Source organism: Haemaphysalis longicornis, unplaced genomic scaffold (genome assembly GCF_048455015.1).
Source record: "Haemaphysalis longicornis isolate Haplotype H1 unplaced genomic scaffold, Haemaphysalis longicornis Haplotype H1 scaffold_12, whole genome shotgun sequence".
NCBI classification, from domain to species: Eukaryota; Metazoa; Arthropoda; class Arachnida; order Ixodida; family Ixodidae; genus Haemaphysalis; species Haemaphysalis longicornis.
The window spans coordinates 116,768,728-116,791,585 of NW_027526225.1; the positions used below are offsets into that span (position 1 = coordinate 116,768,728).

Here is a 22,858-nt window from a genome sequence, read left to right on the forward strand (position 1 = left end):
TCGCGCACTGAGTAAACGCATCTACGAACGATGTAAATGTATACCGATACGTGGTTTACGAGATAAGGGTATATATACCATTGCACTCATTCTTCATGATCGATGGGTGCATTGTCTTATGTACTTTTTTCCCGCAATTTTCAAGTCACCGTTTTGACACAATGGAAGCGCGGTTTCACGCACGCGCCGTGCGTCCAGAGATCTTATCAGAGCTTTTCGGTCGCCCAACCAGTCTATAGGGAAATGCATCATTTTGTAAAGACGATAGTCTTTGTTGGGCTATTTAAACCCAGAAATTTTGGTCTACCTGTCGGTCTGTCGGTCTGTGACTCAATCCCGCCACCCGGCCAAAGTGAAACGAAGTCGGCGCAATAGTCTTATATACACTGACAGCGAAATCTAAACGTCTAAGTCCCGTTTATATACTCATATTTGTCAACATTGATGAACAAGAACAAGACATTACGCAAATATAACGCAGAAAATTAATACACAAGGGATATTTACAGTGTTACCTTATAAAAAAAATTTTAGATGCTTGATTTTGGCGAAATAAAATGCTATAAATCGACTGCAGAAAAAAATTAACACTGTCGCCTGCTGACGCCCGCGCCACTATAGCTTCTGGCGGCATTTTAGAAATTCAAGCGGCAACAGTTACGAAAGGTTCCACTAGATAGGTTCCACATTCTACTTGGAAAGCACGTGGGCTAGTGCAACGCGGTTCTATAAACGTTGAAGTAGGGCGCCGCGATTCACGCGCGCCTCCGCCGTTCTGCAGCGCTGTCATCGAGGCACCCGGCCTAGAGCAGTGGAACGCGGGAAATTTAAATTGACATGAGCAAACCTTTAGCAAAGCCTGGGTGGAGCGCCACGCAAGAGGGACAACACGAGAGGTGAGCCTAAAAGCGAAGGAAGGCATTTACTTAGCAAATGTCGACAAAGTCTATCGTCTTTTGTCGACATTTGCGAATAAAGGAGCAGATACGCGGCCAATTTTTTTGACAGAACAAAATCGCGGCTGCAACTTCAGCCACTGCCTCGAATCGAGCTCCCCACGCTGTTTCGGCCGCTCGGCCCCGTCCCCGTCATCCTCAAGTGCATTCCGCAGGATCGAACCAACCGCGTTCCCAGTTCAAGTGCGCGTACGAAGAGTGGGATCGCTTCGCTTGTCCGCAGCGCGAGGGCCTCTCAGCGGTCGGCCGCCGCCCAAGGGTGCTGCGGGGCTGCGTCGAAGTGGCTGTACTGTCGACGCCGACAACGTCCACAGCGGCAGCTCTCAATCAAGGCACCCCGCTGAACTGAATGACGACAAACGGGGCACGTACCGACAACTGCGCGCAGACCGATCGCGCAAAACAAACCAGCTCGCCGAGCTAGCCCAGCTCCTTCTGAATCGACACCCTCCAGACAGGAATGCCTCCGAGTGATCTCAGTGCGACCGTTAATACGCGTGTCGTTCTTCCTAATGACCGAGATCTGGGGAAAGCGTCTCGGCTGATGAGGCACGGCGGAGGTTGTTAAGCAGCGGTCGGCAGATGTGGGGCGAGTTGGGGAGGCGTCGTCTCTAGCCTCGGAGCTGTTGGCAGTCTCGGCGGTCGGCAAAGGAGGCCGACAGTTTTCTCGGCTGCGGCCCGTCGAGGGCACCGCCACGGGGGGTGCTATGGCCGAGCCATCGGCGGCGACCGGTGTTTTCGGCGCGCTGACCTAGTCCGACAAATAAGGGGCAGACCGAGAAGGAACCGATGTTTGTCATCCACCCGACCGACGTAGAGAAGTAAGAAAGAAGCCCACATGTTCTCCCCTTGGCGCGTGCCGTGAAGGAGCATTGGATGACAGCATGAGTGCGCGTTCTGACTTGCTTTGCTCCGAACCTATACTTGACATTCCACTACGCGCGCATCATCATCAGCAACAGCAGCCCACTAGGTGCACTGCCCGTCGAAGCATCTCCCGTCGACCTCCAACCAATCCTGTCCCGCGCCGCTCCAGTCCGTTCTTTGCCTCCGAAATTCCTTATTTCGTGCCTTAATCGAGTAATTGGCCTTCCTGTTTTTCTAGAACCGTCTCTCGGCGTTCACTCTATTACCCTGCTTGTAGTCGTTTCGCATAGCTACGTGTCCAGCCCAAGTCCATTTCTTTTTCTTTATTTGAACTACGATATCTACTACTCTCGTTTGTTCCCCGATCCAAGAAGCTCGTTCCCTCTCCCTTAACTGTACTCCTAGCAATCTTCTTTCCAAGGCCCGCTTAGCCGACCTAGGTTTGCTTTAAAGTTGCTTAGTAAGGCGTCAAGTTTCCGCTCCATATGTCATTACCTGAAGGATGCATCGGTTCTATATTCTCCTTTCCAGTGATCGATGTAGCGTACTTCTCGTTATTTGGGAGTGTTTGCCGAGTGCACTCCAGCCCATACTTATTCTGCGCCGAAAAGGCAACTGTAGCGGCCTTTGAAATCTCAGTGGCTTCAAATTTTTCACGCAAAATTTCACGTCTGAAATTTAAACGTGAAATTTTATTGATTATTTCCAGCAAATAAAGTTGAATACTTATTGTTTGTCATAAATTACGCGAATATTTCTGACAATCACGCGAAAATTTATTCATCATTGATTGATGAATTGATTGATTGACTACAACACTGCACTTGAACACGCTGCGTGTGTAGGCCATAATTGTGCTTTTTATTACTTCCTTGCCAATAGCCGAAACTATAAGATATTTTCTTTCTGGGTCCTCAGTTACTTTGACATTGTCGACCTCTATGCCTTTACTCCTCCAGTACTGTTTTTTTTTTTTTTACTCATGCAGGCATTCGAAAGAGATCATTATCTGTGAGCTATAGAACTGTTCCCTCGTGCACAATGTATTGCAGCACTACACTCAAAGCTCGCAGTGTCACCGCGGGCATGTCTGTTCAGGACTGTAATTGGATCATTGCTAACTGAAATAGCTTATTGCGTTATACCTGAGAGCTTTCCTTTTGCAATATTTTTATTCATGGACCTGACGTATCGGCATACAGTATCGTTTGATTACTATATCCAGTCCGCACGCTGAGCACGATTTTTTCCGTGTTTTGTATACTGACCCGCATAATACGGAAGTGGCCCGGCCCCAATCACCCCCCAATATTATTGCTTCTAATTTTCGCTGCGTTATCTTTTCCTCTTTACCATTGGGTATACAGTAACTAACTGATTCCAAGCTTGCCATGACCACCCAAATACGCCAGATAGGAGTACAGGGTTTAAAAACAGTGTACTTCACAATAAACGGAGAAATATTCATTTATTCAGGACGTTAGCTGCAGCCGAACGAGGAGCTGGCTACTCAAACGTTCGAGAAATAAAAAGGTACAGTGGCTGTCTCGAGAAGCCACGAGGTTTCTTGTCTATGTCTATACATCTATACATCTAAAATGTCTATACATCTATGTACAAACTATATAAAAAAGGTCAAAAGGCAGTAAACATACGTGCACCTATATAAAGCACAACAAATAACCACTACACGTGCTGCCACGCTCGTCCAGAGGAGCGCAGATGCATTTAGAAGTGTTCGCAAATCTTCGTCGTTTGGAAGGACTCCCTCAGGGCACGGAAGCGCCTTTCTTCTGGCCTCGTAGGTTGTTCCACGGACCAAATAGTTTCCGCAAAGATAAGGGGACCCGGATAACAGGCTAAGCTTGTCATTTAATCTCCCCCGCTCGGTCGCATAAAGAGGGCATTCAAGTGGCACGTGGATTACAAAACTAAAGCAGCGGCTTCAAACAGCAACCTGTATACAGCTAGGAAGTGTAGGTGTTGTCAAACACACAGGAAAGAAGCTGCAAAGGACTTCGCGAACAATACGGTATAATTCAGGCGGGAAAGGGGTGTTCGAACGAAGCATATAGAATTGTCAAGCAGCAACAGATACGCCAATAAACTAGAGGCATGCCCGCGAATAGAGGAGGCCGGACGCATTCTAAGACATTCGCGGTTTGTGAGTAAGCATGCGGAGTGGTTCCGTAAAACGGAAACGAAAAAAAAAAAAAATGTTCGACGCCCAGTTTCTCGAAAATGCAATGAGCGGTCCGTGTTTGTGACGGCCGTTGAATCGTTCAGGCCGCGTTTCGTTCAGCAGTTCTTATGTGAGGAAGGTACAGTTACATTTTCATTTTTATGTAATGCACTCTAAATTGTTGGCCACCTTCAACTGAAGAGCAGAGGTAGGTGCCGAGACTTAGAAGAATGCATCAGTGCTGCGAAGGAGCGAATGTTTTCGGCCACGTCAAAGCCGAATGGAACTGAATGTGTTCCCTTTGAAACCAATGGTTAAAGCTCGTCGAGAAATAATAGCGAAAGCTTGAAATAGGCCTTTTTTTTAAGACAAAAAAAAAAAAAACGCTTCAATTATCATAAACGTTGGAAGAAGTTGCGCCGCTAACACTGAAACGCTGCAACTCCCCAATTATACGATGGCTGTCCAGTTACTATGATACTCATAAATTATAGTCTGTTAAAAATGGATTAAGATAGTCTGTGCAGAGTGGATCCCTAAAGAAAATGCAAGCGTGGCAGGGGGCGGCAGAAAGTTAGATGGGCAGATGATACCAAGAAGTCTGCGGGGATACATTGGTCGTAGTTAGTACAGGGCCGGGATAATTGGAGATTAATGGGAGAGGCCTTTGCCCTGCAGTGGGCGTAGATAGGCAGGTGATGATTATGATGATGATGAAAATGGACAAACTGGGTGCCTGCAATTACCCTGCACATAGTGTTTTCGCTTTGCTCAGTTAACACTTGCAAAATTTTCTCCCTGTCACGTGTGTGTCAAAGAAAAAGGTTATTTATTAACAAAAATTAACTCCCCGCTACTTTAATTAACTTTATTCGGAATGGCTTGTTGTTACCCTTGTTTACCCTTACTCTTGCCCTTGCACAAGAATGCATTCATTGTTTAACGGGACGTCGGAATTGGCATAAACCAAAATCTCTCAATTAAAATATTTCAAACACACACCGTCCTGAACACAGTGTACAGCCATCAGCATTCATACCCTCACACACGAAGGTTATAGTCAACATTTTAGAGACTTCGAACTTGACAGCCGAAACTTGAGAAATATATATTTATGCATTGCAGAGTGCATGCTCAATATGCCGCGTTCGAGCGCTATGTCAGCGCTTTTGAAGATCAAATTCATGTTTGCTTAATTTCGAGACTACGTTCTAGTGAAGTAACTTTGCCAACATGTGCAAGAAGCGTTCAGAGTCGCAGTTACACTTCTTTGTTTTGTAAGATAATATATCAACGTTCGGTAAATTGAATTCTCGAAATAAATAGAGTTTATTATGGCATCCTTCATGTTATGATAGACAAGATCGGGGTAATGTTGAGTGCGCATGCGTTTAGAGGAATATTCAAAACATCGCTTCAGTACCACTTTTCCTAACGTTTGGGCAAGTCACGATGAACCTTCAAGCCTTTACACCAGCTGCTTGAAGCTACCTTCATATTCGACGAAAGTAAAAAACTGCTTAATAAGAAGTTGTTTATTGTACTACCAGAATATTAATTCTACAGCGACCGGTTTAGTATTTTTGTTTCGCCCTAGTATCGCAACCTTTTCCTACTGACACGCCATTAGTTACGCTGGGTTTTAAATCATAAATAGGAAGGTAATACCCTGCACCACTTCGGCTCATAAAGAATTCCTGCAATTAAGCGTTTTTTTATTTTTATAATTTCGCTGCAGTCATGAAATCTTGCGTACTCCAAGCACGCAACTTTGTAAAGCACGAATTTGGCATTGACTACTGAGTTGGTAATGTTGAGCACAGCAATTTCGTTTTGACGGTTCTGGACGAGAAAATTCCCCTACTCATCGAAGACAAAATTACAAGACGACATCGAAGCTGCAACGCCAGCAAACCTCCCGACATCACGACCAGCTGCCTCCCATCGACTGACTCCGCCGCTGCATCCGATTTTACCGCGTGATTTCTCTTTTCCATTTCCTTCCAGAGGACTCGGTACTCACTGTATTGTATGACTACCCACCGTCTTTCTCAGCTGGTTACCCTATACGTTCCTACATGCTCCACCGCGGAGGAACATGTCTTTGTCGGGGTCTCAGCGGTCATCTCCCATTAAGCTGACGTTCCGAAGAAGCAAAACAGGCGCTGAAATTTTGTTCTTGTGAACCTTTTCATCCGTTAATCTTTAATAAGATCAGGACATGTTCTCGGCTGTGTTGCGCATGCGCAGTTACGTCTTCCTGTCGACTGCGCCAATTACAGGGCCGCTAGCACAGCCCACTGATAAAATGGCAGCTCCCAGGACGAAGAAGATAAAGAGGTGTATAGTGCGCTGTATGTTGACTGATAGAGAGATCCGCATGTTGTGCGAGCATACGTACACGCATTTCTGCTGGTTGCGGGGTGTCGGGCATGCGCGCCCCTCCCCTTGCCTCTAATCTTGTTTTGCTGCCACGATTGTTTGACGTTGCGTCACGCTCCGCGTATCCTCAATTCGGTCGTTGCGCTGCATCCTGTTCATTTGCCCGCCATATCGGTGACGCTAAGTGTCGTAAACGTCTCCGAAATGCGCACAGGTATGTTTGTATCGTGGTGAAGTCAGCCCACCACGTCTTCTTAAATACCGACCTTACCGTATTTTTTTCCCAGTCCTCGCGAAGTTTATTGCAGCTTGTGCTCCCGTCATGCCACGCCCTGGTTGTGCCAAGGATATCTTTAAAAACTGAAGCAAAGTTCAAAGTGCAAAGGGGTCATCCACAACTGGGTGTAGCAAATTCAAACGTTGCGCCGAATATAAACTGTCACGTTGAGGGATGAAATAACGAAAGCTAAACTAGGTGTCGTGCTCAGGTGAGGGAGCGAGAACTTTAACGCTGGTGCTGGCGGAAGCTAAAACTACACTTCCTAACAACAGCACGAAGCACCGCCAAGCCATCAAGGCGTCTAGTGAGGAGGAGGCTAGCTTGTACTCACCCTTGTCAATACGCGTGCCATCCTGACGTTCGACACCAACCACTTCGGGCGCGAACTCGTGCTCGGGAGTCAGCTCTGGGGTAGCGTAGTATGCACCCATTGTGGCCACTCGAAGCCGTTGTGCAGAAACGCGAGCGCGTTCGAGCCGGTCAGTTCAAATTGCGACCAAGTGCGAACAGATCCCACGGGGAAACCGCGCGTTGCACTCCACCGTTTCGATGGTCACCCGGCACCGCCGATAGAGAAGGGTGTTGTGACCTTAGCACGACTCCCGTAACCACACACACACACAATGAATATACGCCGGAAAAAAAGAACTACCGCAGGATGTCCACGCACGAAAAGTGGCGCGAAATTTAAATGGCGCGTGTAAAATGAGGAGGCAGGCGTTGCTTCCTGTTTCGTCCAGCAGATATCCGATGAAGGACGTTTCGGGTATCAACCCTGGGTGGCGAAACCGAAACCACGAGGTGCGCAGGTAAACACACTGGTGTCCTCACAAAATGTGCTGAAACCACACGGGTTCACACGTCGTTTCAGTTGCGCGGGGATAAGCAATGTTACCACTCGTCTGTGCACTTTAGATGCTCGACTTTTCGATCGCTGGAAATTTAAATTAAAAAAGCGGAATTTTTCTTCCTGACAGAAGGACAGCGACAATCCACAGGGCACTCAGTGGTACGTCCTTGGCACGGCAAGTTGAAGGGAAAAAACTTCTTTTTGGGATCAGCAGTGGCACCAAGAGGAATCCTTGCGGCACCCACGGGCGTGAACTGTCGCACGGGAAACTGAGGTCGCTAAACGCCGCGCAGCACCGGGAGAGCTAGCGAAGTGGTGCTGATGGGCCGTCAGCTGTCAGCGACGCACCATCCGGGCACGGAAATTGGCAGCTTTGCGAAAATTCCCTCGGTATCGGAAGAGGAGGACTCGCTCCGAAGTGTCCGTGACGAGTTGGGACGTCTGTGAACGGTGCGTGGACGCAGAGGGAAGGAAGGCGAGATGCTTGGTCGCACCAGGGAGCTTCGCGGCAGCGTCGACGGCGGACCGGGAGAGCGTTGAAGCGGGCGCCAGGCAAGAACGTTGCTTCTGCCGCCGGCGTCGCCGGCCTATTTCTCACGACGTCCGCTTGGAGCGCAGGCGTAGAACGGGCCGTGACGCCTCGAGTGTATACACAGGTATGCACACACACGCGCGCGCGCGCTCGTCACGCAAGGGCAGAGCGGAATACCGGCTTGGAGCCCGTTCCCGATTCAGGCGAGCTGAACGGAGAAAGTTGTTCTCGGGCAGCCCGTCTCCCAGGGATCAGATTGCGGGGGCAGTCGAGATCGAGAGCGGAGAGCCGAACGACGCAGCGCTCGGAGATACTCTGCGCGAAGGTGCCGAAACGTCCTCGCTCGCGTATCCTTATCGGAGAGGAAACGAAGATGTTCCGAGTGTGTTTCCGCGCTTCCTGTCCTCTTCTTCCGCCGCTCGGAGTCGCGGCGCCGTGCTGTACTTGTCATCGAAGCGGTGTTTCTTTTTCCGACGTCGGTAGAGAAGGGATTCGGAATACGATTACAGACAACGACGGGCACAAACGAGGAAACGTTCGGCCGTGCTTGGCGGCGCTTTTGATTTACTGGACAAGGCGGCGGAGCTGCGGTAACGAGGTGCACACGAGGAAAAGACAAAAGGGGCTCGACTCCGGGCAAAATGAAGTCTGCAGCTCGCAGGTACTCGACTGGAGTCGCACGAGGAAAAACACAGGCCACCGAGGATGAAATCGACTGCTGTACTCGAGTGCGCAGACGGAAGCAGCCGCTTTCATTCCCACCTCGTTTCGAACTGGTCGGCGGGCAAGGTGACATGGAACTGGTGCTTCGGCGATTTGAATAAACATGTTCGGGATCGAGGCATCGAAGGTTGCGTGTTTGAAGTTGCGAAGTAGCCGATCGTCGGCAATGCGAATAGAGGTGCTCGGTGTTAGTAGCAGCAGCGTTGTTCGTTTTACGTTGCGAAGCAGCTGTTCTTTTAGGTACTCCAATAAAAATGCTTGGCATTCACAGGTTGGACGTTAAGAGCTTTACGTTGTGAAGCAAGTGTTCCTCGGCGATTAGAACAAGAGTACTTGCGAGTAAGGAGTGCAACGTTAAGCGCGCCTTTCCTTTCGAAGCAGATGTGCAACTCGATGTGGAACATTTTGCAAAGGAGACAAATGACAAACGATCATACAGACGACCAACGGTATTGTTAACCTTGATCTAGGGACTGTCTTTACTGTGGTTGGAAGAAAAAAAAAACTCAAATGGAAACCCAGGGTCCCATTCCGAACAAGCATAACAGTGCCGTTTTGACGGCGCACGAAGGTGAAAGAGGCTTCCTTATCGGCGTTTGTGCCAAGAGTTTCCGTGTCAGAGTTATACAGGGTGATCAAAGTTAAGCCGACAGGTTGTTTTTTTTAATTAGACGCTTAGCTTTACGTGAGGACCACTTCTACAGTGAGGTTATGCGCCGAGGGGGACACAGAGTGAAGTGGTAATTTTTGATTTCGGTGGCTTAATTAACTAACATTTAATAATTAACTTTTTAGAGGCTGCAGTAAGCAGGCATGTTTGTAATGAAAAGTTAGACGCAATCGCGTTTCTACGCAGTTTTATTTGGCAACATTCTTCTAGCGCATCCGTGCTCCAAGATGTCGAACTGCGAGGTTTAATTGCCGCTCGCACGATTGTACGCATTCAAGGCAGTTAAGTCCGGCGCAAAGCTCCTCCCTTTTGTGACGTGCCTGCTGTGTTCGGTGTTTAGTTTGACAACGGGGTGGAGGCATAGAAAAAAGTGATAACTTGCACCCTTTCACTCTTGGCTCGTGTTATCGCAATCTGCAGTAGGCGGAACCGCTATCGAAACACAGAACAAAAGGGAGGAGCTTTGCGCCGGTCGTCACTATCTAGCATGCGTAATAACGCGAACGGAAATTATACTTCGCAGTTCCATACCTCGGAGTACGGATGCGCTAGAAGAATTCTGACAAATGAAACTGCGTAGAAACACGATTGCGTCTAACTTTTCAATTGAAACATGCCTGCTTACTGCAGCCACTGAAAAGGTAATTACTGAATTTTAGTTATTTAAGCCACCGACATCAATAATTGTCACTTCCTTCTCTTTCCCCCTGGTCGCATAACCTCACTGTGGAGGTGGCCCTCACGTAAAGCTAAGCGCCTAATTAAAAAAAAAAAACATGACTTATTTTGATCACCCTGTATACAGGTATCACGCTTGTAAAGCGCCAGGCAGAAAAACGCTCTTATGCCAGTACCGTTAATTTTGATGTATTTTGGGTTTTGTAACTTTTGCACAGTGACCATCGGAAACCCTAATATCAGTAACTGACATTTGTCAGTAAAATTCCTCAATGTCAGTTCCTCAAGACTTGACTAAGATGTGCTGTGAGCCAAATGCCTAAGGGAACTATACTAGAGGTTATAATGTTCCTCAACTATTCTTCTGACTGGCTGCGGCTTTCCACTTTATTGCGCAACGAGAAAAGCTCAAACGCCGACGCATCAGCGGAATAGTGGCGGCCCCACATCTGGTAATTTAAAGCCACCATTGTGTGACAGCACGTTGCGAAGTGGTGGAGGAGGGATAAACATCTTTGTAAAAAAGAATACCTTAGATGTGAACGTAAATTTTGACTAATCCTTATCTTGCTTTGAAAAGAAATCCAGAACATTTCTCATCCATTCAGGCCTCTCCTGGATAATGTGATCGCACGCTCCAATTAACTACCACGCACTAATTACAATATCTGCCGCTTTCTATAATCATGTTGTACGTCCCAATTTGGTGAGCGGGCTATTTTCTGTAATGATAAAAATGCTTCTTCTGTATACCTGTTTTTTTATTCATTTCTGAGTTCTGAGTTCATGATTTCTGAATTCCTGTACAATATGTACTGTATATGCATTGTATTCGCCTATTATTGCATTATTTTTGTCAGGTTAATTTTGATGTCAAGAACCGCAAAGCTGAACTGTTCATTATGTTCTGAATGTATGTACTGAATCGTCTAAAGGCACCGAGGCCCCGGGGCGTCCAGCATTTTTTGCCTTTACCCTCGGTGCCCCCTTAGGCACTGTCTGAGAAAAATAAATGAAATAAATGAAATTACACCATCTTCCCGTGGGGAACCCTGATGAGGATGCGAAGCATCATGGGGGTTCCGTGTGGTTCCATTGTGTTGCCGTTATGTTGAGTGATCTGGTTTTTACTAGCGCCAGAGGGAATTCCGCGTCCGGGTCCACACCGGTGGCAAGGGCACGCAAGTACTGTTGTGTGACGGTGAGTAGGCGGTGGTTCTCGAGGCGCCGAAACTCGTCCATCGTGTTCTTGTCGATGTTGTAGTCTGTGTGGTAGAATCGGTAGTCTCCGTCAGCGTTTGTGAGGTAAAGGTTGTTGACGTTGGTGCACCGGCTGAGAGCAACGCACACGCCCTCCTCTTCGCAGCCTTTTCTTCTTCTCCTTCTTCTTCTTCAGTGGTTTCTCTACGGAAAGATGACGACGGTGGTTGAACGCGAAGCTATCTCGCAATGGATTCTTTGGTTGGCCAATCCCTAGGGGCATCCTGCCACAACCATCATCAGTGGTGCCTGGCCAGGCATGCGCAATAGGGGTGCGGACGGCGGACAACGACGACAACGACAAGGGAGGGAGGTACACAGCCCCGAGCATGAGATGCTCCGCATCTAAAAAAAGAGTCCTTATTCCAGTACACCTCGAGACCGTCCGTCTTTTTGGGCTTTCTTCACCAGCCAAAGCTGGCCAGCAGCGTCTGAGCTGGATAGCGCTCTCTCTCCCAGTGCTCAGGGGAGGGGAAGGGCAGGGAGTTTAGGTGGATGTTCTTATTACATCACGACATAATATGGTAGACGGTGCCCGGAGCCTCGTGGAAGCGGCATTGAGAGGAGCTTAAGTGCTTCTAATGGCAAAGAACATTGGCATAAATGTTTGCAAACGCACGAGCAAAGCACGTGGAAACTTTTGTATCTTTTTCGGCATGTATTGAGGAAAGAGCTACGTCTCGTTCTTTACATGTGGCGTCTTTCTGGCGTCACAAATGATCCCAAATAAACGAGGCGGAAAACTTCCTCCTCTTGTGTGTGTTGATTGCCAAACCCAGAAAGCGTCTTCTTCTTCTTTTTTTTTTTTTTTAGCTGCAAAACAGTGGCAACAGTATCAGAAGATTGCAGGACATATCTTCCGGCGCTGTTGCCACTTTTAATCCAACACGTAAAGCAAATTCGAACTTTTCATGGTGAAGGCGGAACTGTTTTTGCGTAAAAAAAAAAAAAGACCAGTTGCCCTTGAGTGTATATTTAAAACAAAACCGTTTAAATGCGCGTGTCGCTTACACTTATAGCCGGAGGGCCGCCCTCGGTGGTGGCAATTACGGGCTATCCGGAAATTCGAGTCTGCCTGTTTTTCCGTTATCATTACGTCGAGCACCCAAGCGCGTGTTCATTTTGCCATTTAGAAAAGGAATTAACGTTGTTTGTACAGCTCGCGAAAGATGTAGCGCCATCGCCCATGCCAAACATAGCTTTGTTATGTTCACTTTCTTCCTTATAAGTGTTTGTGTGTGTGTGGGAGGGGGGGGGGGGATTCGTCCCCGATCGAAAGCAGAGCGCCCCCTCGCATCGCTGAACGAAACCAATGCGTCAAAGTTTGATTTTGTATGAAGGTCTACGCAGCAAACTTGACTTTTGGCGATGAATATCTGATGGAAGTAGCAGCTCTTAGCTAGAACTGTCCGCAAACTTGCCCGGGAGGTCACACGATCCAAATGAACTACCCAAGGATTTATGAGAGCTCGTACGAATGTCCATCTTCAGTGTCCTCTCCCACTAGGCCTCCCACGGTCTGACGCAACCGTTCTTTGTCGTCTCTGGCGGCTGGGAGTCGCATTCACAAATCTTCACTCCTATTTGACCGGACCAGCAGCCAGTGAGGCGTGTGGAGTCTGTGGCACACCGGAGACCACACGCCATGTTCTATGCGAGCGTCCACGTTTTTCACCGGCAAGAAGGCAACTCCCCTCCACTTTAGGGAAGCTGGATTCTCGGCGGCCGTTCTCTGAGGGGAAAATCCTGGGCCACTGGAATTCTTCGTCACTTAAGCACAAGTCGACAAAAGCGCTCCTGAACTTCCTACGAACGACGGACTTGTACAAAAGACTGTACGACAAAAGACTGTGCACTCCAGGGACGCTCATTGAACTACAGTAAAATCTCGTTAATTCGAACTGGAAGGGGACCATAAAATTGTTCGAATTAAGCGGCGTTCGAATTAGCCGGCGGGCGCCAGAATGAATGGAAATCGCGCCACACTGCGCGGGTAGAACACGAAGAAGCCATCTCTGGACCCGTAATCGCGAATTGGGCACTACTACACGCTTGTGCCAGGTGATTTCGCAAATAATGTTTCGTAAATAATAATGGCATGCGCCGGGGCATGGTGCCGTTGGCGCGACGCCCTCTGTAGCAGCGCAATAAGCTGATGGCGAGCGAGCGCCATGCTGTTCTTTTTCTCTTTTGTTGTTCTGCACCTCAAGTAAATTTGGTTCGGTTGGGCTTTGCAACACATTGTAATCACTATGGGCCGACTTCTTCTGCCAAGAGCGATGGAAACCAGGGGATCCCAGTTCGAATTAACCGTTCTATATACCGACGTGTTCGAGTTATCGGGAGTTTTCCCCCATTGAAATATACGGGACTGTGCGGGTCCAGGGCGTGAGTTCGGTGATTCTGATTGTAGGGTTTTACGCGCCGACGCAACGCAGGAGATGAGGCGCGCCGTAGTGGAGGGCTCCGGGTAAATTTTGACCACCTGGGGATCTTTAACGTGCGCCGAAATCTCGTACACACGGGCGTTTTTGCTTTTCGGGGCGTGAGTTCGAGTTAACCGGAAGTTCGAATTAACCGAGTTCGAATTAACGAGCTTTTACTGTATAACCTCTATAGTGTGCTAACGTTGGGCACACCTCTTCTCGCCTCATCTTTCCCCGTTTTTTTCTGTTTTCTTCTTTTAATTCATTTTCATCCTTTTCCATGTGTACGATAGTAAACTAGGCAACAGTCTGGTTAACAACGCTGCCTTTTTTTATATTTTTTTCCCTTCGTTATTCGAACTTCAATAATTCGGATTTATGGATAATTCGAACTGTAAGGTTTGGTCCGGCCAAACCTCCGTAGATGTCTATGTGCAAAAAAGCCCGTTAATTCGGACGCGGGTAGGTTGCGCCACGGATAATTTGAACTACGCGCCACCGGGACGCTGGCTTGGCGCTTGGTACGTGGCCAGAGGAAACGCACCCGCTGGCTAGTATACATACCAGGCCGCGACGCCTCCGAAACGAAGAGAACAGAGAGAGAAGGAGAAATGGGGAGGAATCAGACTAAAACACCCATGGCGGACGGTTTAGGAGACTTATTCTTTGCGGACTACGTCGATGTGGACGCAAGTGCAGTGGTGTGGTGGGCTGACAGATGAAGACGTCCCTTCTCAGGTCACAGGCACAGAACATGACGCCGGCGACGAGGACGAAACATAGAACGAAACGCAGGTGGGGCCGTCCGCTCAGAAGTCGTGACAGGACGGAATGCCGCCCGCCTCTTCAGATTTAAAGAAGGTGAGGAGGAGGTCTTCCGCTACGTTCGCTTGTTAGAACAGAAAGTGCCAACTCCCGCCTTCAAGGACAGAAGGCAGACTGCCATTACAAACTTCTTCCCGCGTAAAATTGTTGGCATGCCCTATTGCTTTGCGATCGCAGTGTAATGCTGTTATTCTTTCCTTTAATTATTTCGAAATGAGGTGGCATCCCCTTGCGGTTCGAATTAACGAGCTTTCCCTAGTTTGTACTCCGTGGCTTCTATATAAAGCGCTTTCGGGGGTAGCCCGATAACGCTCCATATAAATAAACTCCAATTAATTTGATACAGTTATTCAGCGTTGAATTAAGTGGTCCCAGGATAATTAACTCGCCCCGCCCCCTTCACTGTTGGTGACAGCCGAAGCCTAAATATCGAACGAGACAAAATATCAGCCGAAACGGGTGATGCACTGCTGGATTTTTCCGTCTTTCGTCTCGTTAAATCTTAAGGAACGTAATTCTTCGTTTCACGGTCTTGAATGGTGACTAATATATCATAGTGCGAGCAGCTGCAGAGACGCTGAACGCTGCTCCACCGCCACACTGAAATGGAAAGCTCCGCGGGTGGAAAGAGGCCACCAGAAGCTAAAAAGAATGGCTTGCACCTTAGCTCAGATTACCCTGTATATGCAAAGTGAAGGCTTAATTTACCGCGGTTAAATCATGATTTCTACGGCTCAAAGCTTCCTGCTCCCGCGATACGCTCAGAGAAGACGGCCTGGTCTCGCTCTCATCCATGGCTAACCTCGCACTGACTAGGCGAGTGCGGCGCTCATCTTAGCCAGGCACACGGCGAGTCACGTGGTTAGGTGGTGGAGCTCGGCGCGGCGAGTCACGTGATACGATGCCGAAGCTACGGTGCAGCTGCAGTCAAATGATGGTCAGATTGCGGCCATTGAGAAACTCGGCTCGACGAGGTTAGTAAAGCGATGCTTTAAAATCAAGCGACCTCACAAAACCCCTCGCTGGCACCCTCGGCTAAACCTCCTAGGTTCCTAAGATGACGGTGTTTTAGAGCGGATGTGCGCTGCGTGAGTATGACGGAAGCCGCTATAACCCAGCAGGTTGCAAATTGTGTATGCTTATTCGTTTGAAATGGCGGGATTTGCTTCCCCGGCAATTTTTTGGTTTTAGAGCGAGAGTTTCATTAATACTCCAGGTACAATACCAAAAAGCTGCTCGTAGCGTCCATCTGACCTTCAAGCTCAGCCAAGGTCAAGCCAGCGCCTCGTGCGCTTGCGCGAAGTGAAAGCGTTTAATCGCTCGTTCGTTCCAAGGAGAGGGAGGGGTGCGGAAAGGGGGTAGGAGAAAAGAGTGCGGGCGCGTGTCATCAGAAAATGACACCAGGAGGCGTTGGCTGCACCCAAGTTCGCTGCGTGGTCGCGCCTGTAGCGCCGAGCAACGTTTGTTTTGTCTTGCTGTGCAGCAGTTTGCGCGTTCACAGCTCGCTCTCTACGCGAAAACCCAGCTTTCGCTCGGCAAACCTGGTTTAACAGCGGTCAACCACGGCAAAGTTTTTAAAGTGCCGAGCACTTTAGGGGCCCGGCCTGTCGTCGCAGCTCATCCAGGGTCACGGTATCTAGCCATCGTAGTGACGCGTAAGGCTATGTTCAGACTACCGACGCAAAAGCTATATCGTGATCTATGGACATAAAAAACTGCTTGTCACGCAGTTCGGTTGGCTGAGACGTGAAATAACGTCATTCTTTAAAGTTATTACGACAGTTGCGGCAACAGTGTGAACCCGGCCTAACTCGTAATGTGGCGTCACCCACCCAAACAGAGGTTTCGAAAAGATCACCGCTTCCCCTGTTCGGGATCGAACCTGGCTGCCCCTCGTTACGAAGCCGATGTGAATCTCATTGCGGCACGCAGCCACACGTTACTCGTATGCAAAGTGTTGGGGGTGATCTTAGCGCTGCGCCGTTGCCACGGAGGCTGCCGCTGTGAGGCCTCGAGTAAGCACACAATAATATAAAATAAGGAAAAATCATGAGTTAGAAAACCAATGACCTCACATTAATGAAAACTCAAACCAGAGTCTCTTCATAGGCCTTTTCAGGGGCTGCGGCGTCCTCTCTTGACTAATGTTGGTATCAACGCCAGGCTGATACTGAAACTAGTCAAGAGGGGCGCGCCGCAGCCCCTCTCGCGAATCACTGCTCCGCACTTGACACCGTTCACGTACAGTGGAGCTGCTTTAACTTTTCCGGGACCTTTCTGTGCAGCCGAATTAAGAAAAAAGTCAGATATAACGATGTCGAATGAACGGGAGTTGAGTGCACGCAAGCTGAACGCGCCTGGAAGCGTCTGCGCAGCGCATCGCGTTCATTCACGGTTCAGCAGCAGCAAGCACTGTGGGGACTGCCGGGTGCTACCCTTCCGGTGCGTCCACTTTCACCGTCCGCGTGGCGAGAAACAATGCACTCCCGCTCCCTTCTGCAATCCGAAAGCAGAGAGAAAAGCGCGCGGCCGTGCCGCTCAAAGAGCCGCGACGAAACGGTGTCAGGCGTCGGGCACGCGGCGGGTTCGCTCCTTGGAACAATGCGGTGGGACAGCCGCCGCCGGGAAGGCTGCTGCCTTTCCATTCTTGTTTTGGTCACTCCCGTTTGTGGCCACTTTGTGTTTCTTTTTTTTTACCTTCGTCTTTCTTCTGCCTCTCGCTTTTTTTTTTTTGCGTTTTGGGGGCGTGGCACCGGCGGCATGGCTTGACAGCGGCTCGTGCGCAGTACTTCCAACAGTCGTCCATTGCCTGACTTCAAAACAGAGAGAGAGAGAGAGAGAGAGAGAGAGAGAGAGAGAGAGAGAGAGAGAGAGAGAGAGAGAGAGAGAGAGAGAGAGAGAGAGAGAGAGAGAGAGAGAGAGAGAGAGAGAGAGAAAGTGGAGTTGCTGAATTTTGTCTCGTTTGTTACGTTTCAAGTCAACTGTTGTTCCCTATACAGTAAAAGCTCGTTAATTAGAACTCGAAGGAGACCATAAGATTGTTCGAATTAGGCGGAGTTCGAATTAGCGGGCAGGCGTTAGAATGAATGAAAATCTCGCCACACTGCGCGGACAGAAAACAATGAAGCCGCCTCTGGACTCGTTATTGCGAATTAGACGCTACTACACGTTTGTGGCTGGTGATTTGGTGAATAATGTTTCGTAAATAATAATGGCATGCGCCGGAGCACTGGCGCCGGTGGCGCGGCGCCCTCTGTGGAAGCGAAATAAGCTGTTGCAGGAGCATAGCGCGCGCGCCACGCCGTTGTTTTTCTGTTTCGCTGTTTTGCACCTCTAGTAAATTTGGTTTGGTTTGGATTTGCAACACATTGTAATCACTCTGGGCCGACTTGTTCTGCGAAGAGCGATGGAAACCAGGGGATCATAGTACGAATTAACCGTTGTGGATACCAACGCGTTCGAATTATCGGGAGTTTTCCCACATTGAAATATACAGGGCTGTGCCGGGACCAGGGCGTGAATTCGAATTAACCGGAAGTTCGAATTAACCGAGTTAGAATTAACGAGCTTTTTCTGTTGTAACAGTTCTTCATAAGCCATTTAAAAGCAACTCACTCACTCACTCACTCTATATAATTCCATCCATCTATCCACCAATCCATACTTGCGTCAGTTCATTCTCCTGCTCCCCGTAATAAGTCAACTCAGCTACCTTAGCAAAAGCTTAATAGGCGTCCTCATCATCATGGTCACATTTTATTTACAGAAAATAAATAAAAGAAAGAACAAACCGGCTGGGATCGGGCTTTCCGGGCAATCAACTGTATTGACTTTAATGTCAGGCTTCGGCCGTGACCGGGAGCTTCGGTCGTTTAGAAGTGTTTAGCAGGGGCTTGACGGACGGAGGTTTTTTCCCTCGAAGGCACGTTTAACTTTGGAGTTTAAAGCCTGCACCGGTGTATGCTGTCTGGAAAGGTGTACTTCGTCTACCGATGCGTGTGCGCCGCGTGCATACATTAAAGAAATGTTTGCAATAGTAAAAAGGAAAGGAGCACCGAGCACCTTCGCAGCATTAAACAATAGTTTAATGAACAAGCCGAATAGTTCGGCATGTCGAAAATCCCAACGTATAATAATTCCTACAAACTCCCTAGAAGAAGGGAGGGAGGGCAGGAGGGAGATGGAGAAAGAAATCGACTAATTAAAATTATATACTAAATTTATCTAAAATCTAAAATTATCTACTAATGCGTAGCATTCATACGTTGCTTGTCTGAGTGCGAGTTTTCTCCAGACAATTTTTTGGGTTTTTCTAAATCCTGTCCGACCAATTATCTCCATTTACGCTATTATAACGATTACAGGTGAAAATTTTGCGAAATCTGCATTATTGTGGAAATACCACGCGTATACGTTTTGCATATTTACATATTTTTTTAAATATTTTTCTTATTTTCTACTTTTTTAAAATTCCGCCGACCAATTATGTCCTTTTACGTTATTATAAGGTTTACATTTATAACTATCGGGAAATCTGCATTATTATGGAAATACCAGGCGTTATACGTTCTGCCATTTTCCGTAATATTTCCATATTTTTTTTAGTTTTCAGTTTGCTAAAGTTCGTGGGACCAGTTATCTCCATTTACGCCATTATAGCGATTATTTTATTTATTTATTTATTTATTTATTTATTTATTTATTTATTTATTTATTTATTTATTTATTTATTTATTTATTTATTTATTTATTTATTTATTTATTTATTTATTTATTTATTTATTTATTTATTTATTTATTTATTTATTTATTTATTTATTTATTTATTTATTTATTTATTTATTTATTTATTTATTTATTTATTTATTTATTTATTTATTTATTTATTTATTTATTTATTTATTTATTTATTTATTTATTTATTTATTTATTTATTTATTTATTTATTTATTTATTTATTTATTTATTTATTTATTTATTTATTTATTTATTTATTTATTTATTTATTTATTTATTTATTTATTTATTTATTTATTTATTTATTTATTTATTTATTTATTTATTTATTTATTTATTTATTTATTTATTTATTTATTTATTTATTTATTTATTTATTTATTTATTTATTTCAGTACGTACATGTGCATTCGCCCGAGGGCATTACAGCAGGGGGGCGATTATATCTTGCGCGATATCTGCCTTTTTGTGGAAATGCTTGGCGCTACACGGTCCTGGCTGTGGGGGGCCTCCGCAAAGAATGCTACGCATTAAAAGGTCACCAATGCGAAATCAGAAAAAGGGAGGTGTAAGAGTAGCAGCCGAGCGTGCAAAGGTAGGTCCAGTGTTACGGCACTAGACATGCGAATTCGCTTATTGTGACAATGTCGGATTGGGTCTAAGCTTTCCTTCCAGTTTAGGGACCCTTTCCTAATTAAAGTATCTTTTATTAACAAAAGACCCAAGGGTCTTTTATTAAATCAATGTCATTATATATTTTGTTTTTGGAATGAAAAGTGACACAGAGGTAGACTTTATCGCCGTTGTTATTTAAAGTACACGTTAATGATTTGTGTTATGCGACAAGGAATTGCCTGTTTAGGCATGCAGACGCCACCGTTCTTGAGTCTGCTCAATCTATTCATAATTAAGTTGTTCATTGCCTCCGAACATATGCTATTGCGGTCACGGACTGCTGTTTTAATAACTCCACCTGTATAAACACGGAAAAAGCAAAATGTGCATGGTTCCGCAATATTCACAACAAATCGACAGTACACCGGCTCTACTTCACGACTCAAGGTGCAAGGATTGCCATTGTATTCCTCTTCCCGATTCTAAGGAAATATCTAGCTCATATTTTGATAGCGACGTGACTTGGAACACCCATTTGACTTACCTAAGTGTAACAAGCACCCAGGAGTATCTAGTATTAACGTGCGAAGTTACTACGCAGTCACTTGCGTATATCAATCTGAAGTATGGGATATCTTTGTTTTACCGTTGCTTTCTTGCCTGACTGTCCAAAGTAAATTGTATTAAAAAAAAAACACTGTTCTCAACGTTACCCACAACGTACAAATCCCGCTAATGTGGATTCCTTTACTTATTTCAGTTTCCCAATATCATCGCCGTTTTTCATTAAATTTATTCTCTCGCGCTTCCTATTTCTGTACATTTGATGCTGTGTTTTTACGGATGGTTGCGTTAAAAAAACTTTTGGAGCGGCTCTTTTTTCTGCCATCATGCGCCTGTACGTGCGTATGGACACAATCTCACATTTATTGTACCGCTGTGCTGCCCACGGCTCGGCGATTTTATTAGACCTTATTATGTTCGAAGATTTTGAACTCGTTAAGCGACGAGATATGTTGGTTCCTCCAAACGTGGCGTATAAAAGTACCTCTGAAAAAAAAAAAACTGCAGTTTTGTGTAGCGCTCTCTAATAGTATTTAATGCCTCTGGTGGCTGCTGTGTATGGCTCGCCAGCCTTGCATGGCACGGGCTGACCAGATGTTGACCTGCATATCTTGAAAGATGAAATAAACCTGTTCATTGATCGTTGGGCTTAACGCACCTACGCTACACAAGCGATGAGGCGCGCCGTAGTGTAGGGCTCCGGATTATTTTCACCACCTGGGGATCTCTAACGTGTGAAGAAATCTCGAATACACGGGCGTTTTTGCTTTGAAATAAACCTATTACTATTATTACTGTTACTATTGCTAGTACCCCATGTGAACCATACCTATGGAGGGTATCGTGTCACGCGTTACGGACGGACGGACCGACAGCTTTCTGGGAGGAGTCGTCAGAGGAAGCTTATGCTTTAAAAATGGCACAATTGACGTCTAATCAAGAATATGCATGGTACTGCGATGTTGACCAGCATTTGACAGCAGAATCGCTATTCCCTGGGCGAATCTTAGAAGAAAGAGACGGCGTCATCCCGATCCTCACCAACGTCGATTCCAACACACACCCTTTCATTCAGCAAGAAGAGCCATACACGCTTTGTGACCCGCTGACCGGGTTGCAATGGGTGCACCACTATGAGATTCACTGTACAAACAAGTCACCATAAATAAGAGAGAGAGAGAGAGAGAGAGAGAGAGAGAGAGAGAGAGAGAGAGAGAAAAACCAGAGGACGTCATCAGCCAAGCAGCTTCCACTGTGTATGACGGGGATCAACCGGCGTTGAGAGGTAGTATATGTAAGTCCACAAAAAGAAATATCGCTAGTTTTCCGCCTAATCAAAACACCATGTCATCGACATTGCTTGACACCTCCAGAAATGGTTGCAAATATTAGTGGAACCTACAGCACGAACACAAGTCATGTTAGCCCCCTCCTGTCTAGTTGCGCTTTGTTTTACAGTTTGTTCTGAATCTGTTCCAACTAGCAGAATGCTTCCTCCTACGCTCTTTGGAGACAACTGAGCGTACAGGAAATGCCGCCGAAACCGAAGATTATGCTCACGATTACGAGCGCCGTGGAACTAGACGGCAGACTCGATTCCTTGAAAACTGCCGCACCCTGGAATTCGGTTCGAGCTGACGCGCACGAGCAGGGGTCAAGCAATCGCGCAAGGTCGCGCAACGGAGCGTGGGAACCACCTTTGTATGCACAGCAACACACCGCCGCGCCCTCCCAGCCGCGCACACGCCGGTGCGGAAACCGAAACAGTTTCGCCGTACATTACCCGCTTTCAACCCGTTTCCTTCCCCCAAAGTTGCTGCGCAAGACTCGAGCTCCCACCGTTGGTGGCGTACCGCAGGGCGGTCTTCTGAGCCCACTCTTATTCACGCCTTTCCGACGACCTTGAATTCGGGGAGCACGTTTCTCGCATTAAACAGCGTTTATATTTTTTCTCCCACTCTTTTTTTTTTTTTAACATTTACGAGCTCCTCGCCGAGAGATAAAAAAGAAGGGTAAGGTGGTCGCGAAACCACCGAATCATGCAGGGACACGACCGTTACTGAAATAAACACTCCCGGAAGAAAGAGACTGCTAGAGCCCTCGAACCTGTTTAACTACTTTTCGTACGTGTCCGCTTCCTTACTGATATCGATCCACACTGCGTCCTCCAGGTCGGCGTGAGGTCGCTGTTTTCTTCGCGTAGATTCGTTTTCCAAAAAGGCTTCAGGCGTAATCGATGGTGGCGCTGCTGTCCAAAAAAAAAAAAATTATCCGGGATCCTGTGTTGTTGTTCCGAACTTCTTATCGCCAA

The 22,858-nt window shown here is 46.9% G+C and overlaps 1 protein-coding gene across 2 annotated transcripts in view; it reads right to left on the bottom strand.

The window, feature by feature from the left end:
- LOC144163351 (uncharacterized) overlaps window positions 1-22,858 on the bottom strand; it is a 307,376-nt gene that overhangs the window by 167,811 nt on the left and 116,707 nt on the right. The window contains exon 1 of one of the 2 annotated variants that reach the window (XM_077694302.1): window positions 6,999-8,111. The exons of the other annotated variant lie outside the window; for it this stretch is intronic. Within the exon in view, the coding sequence (XP_077550428.1) occupies window positions 6,999-7,098 (100 nt within the window). The 5' untranslated portion in view covers window positions 7,099-8,111. Of the gene's footprint in view, window positions 1-6,998; window positions 8,112-22,858 lie in introns of those variants that run through there. 2 annotated transcript variants of the gene reach the window in all.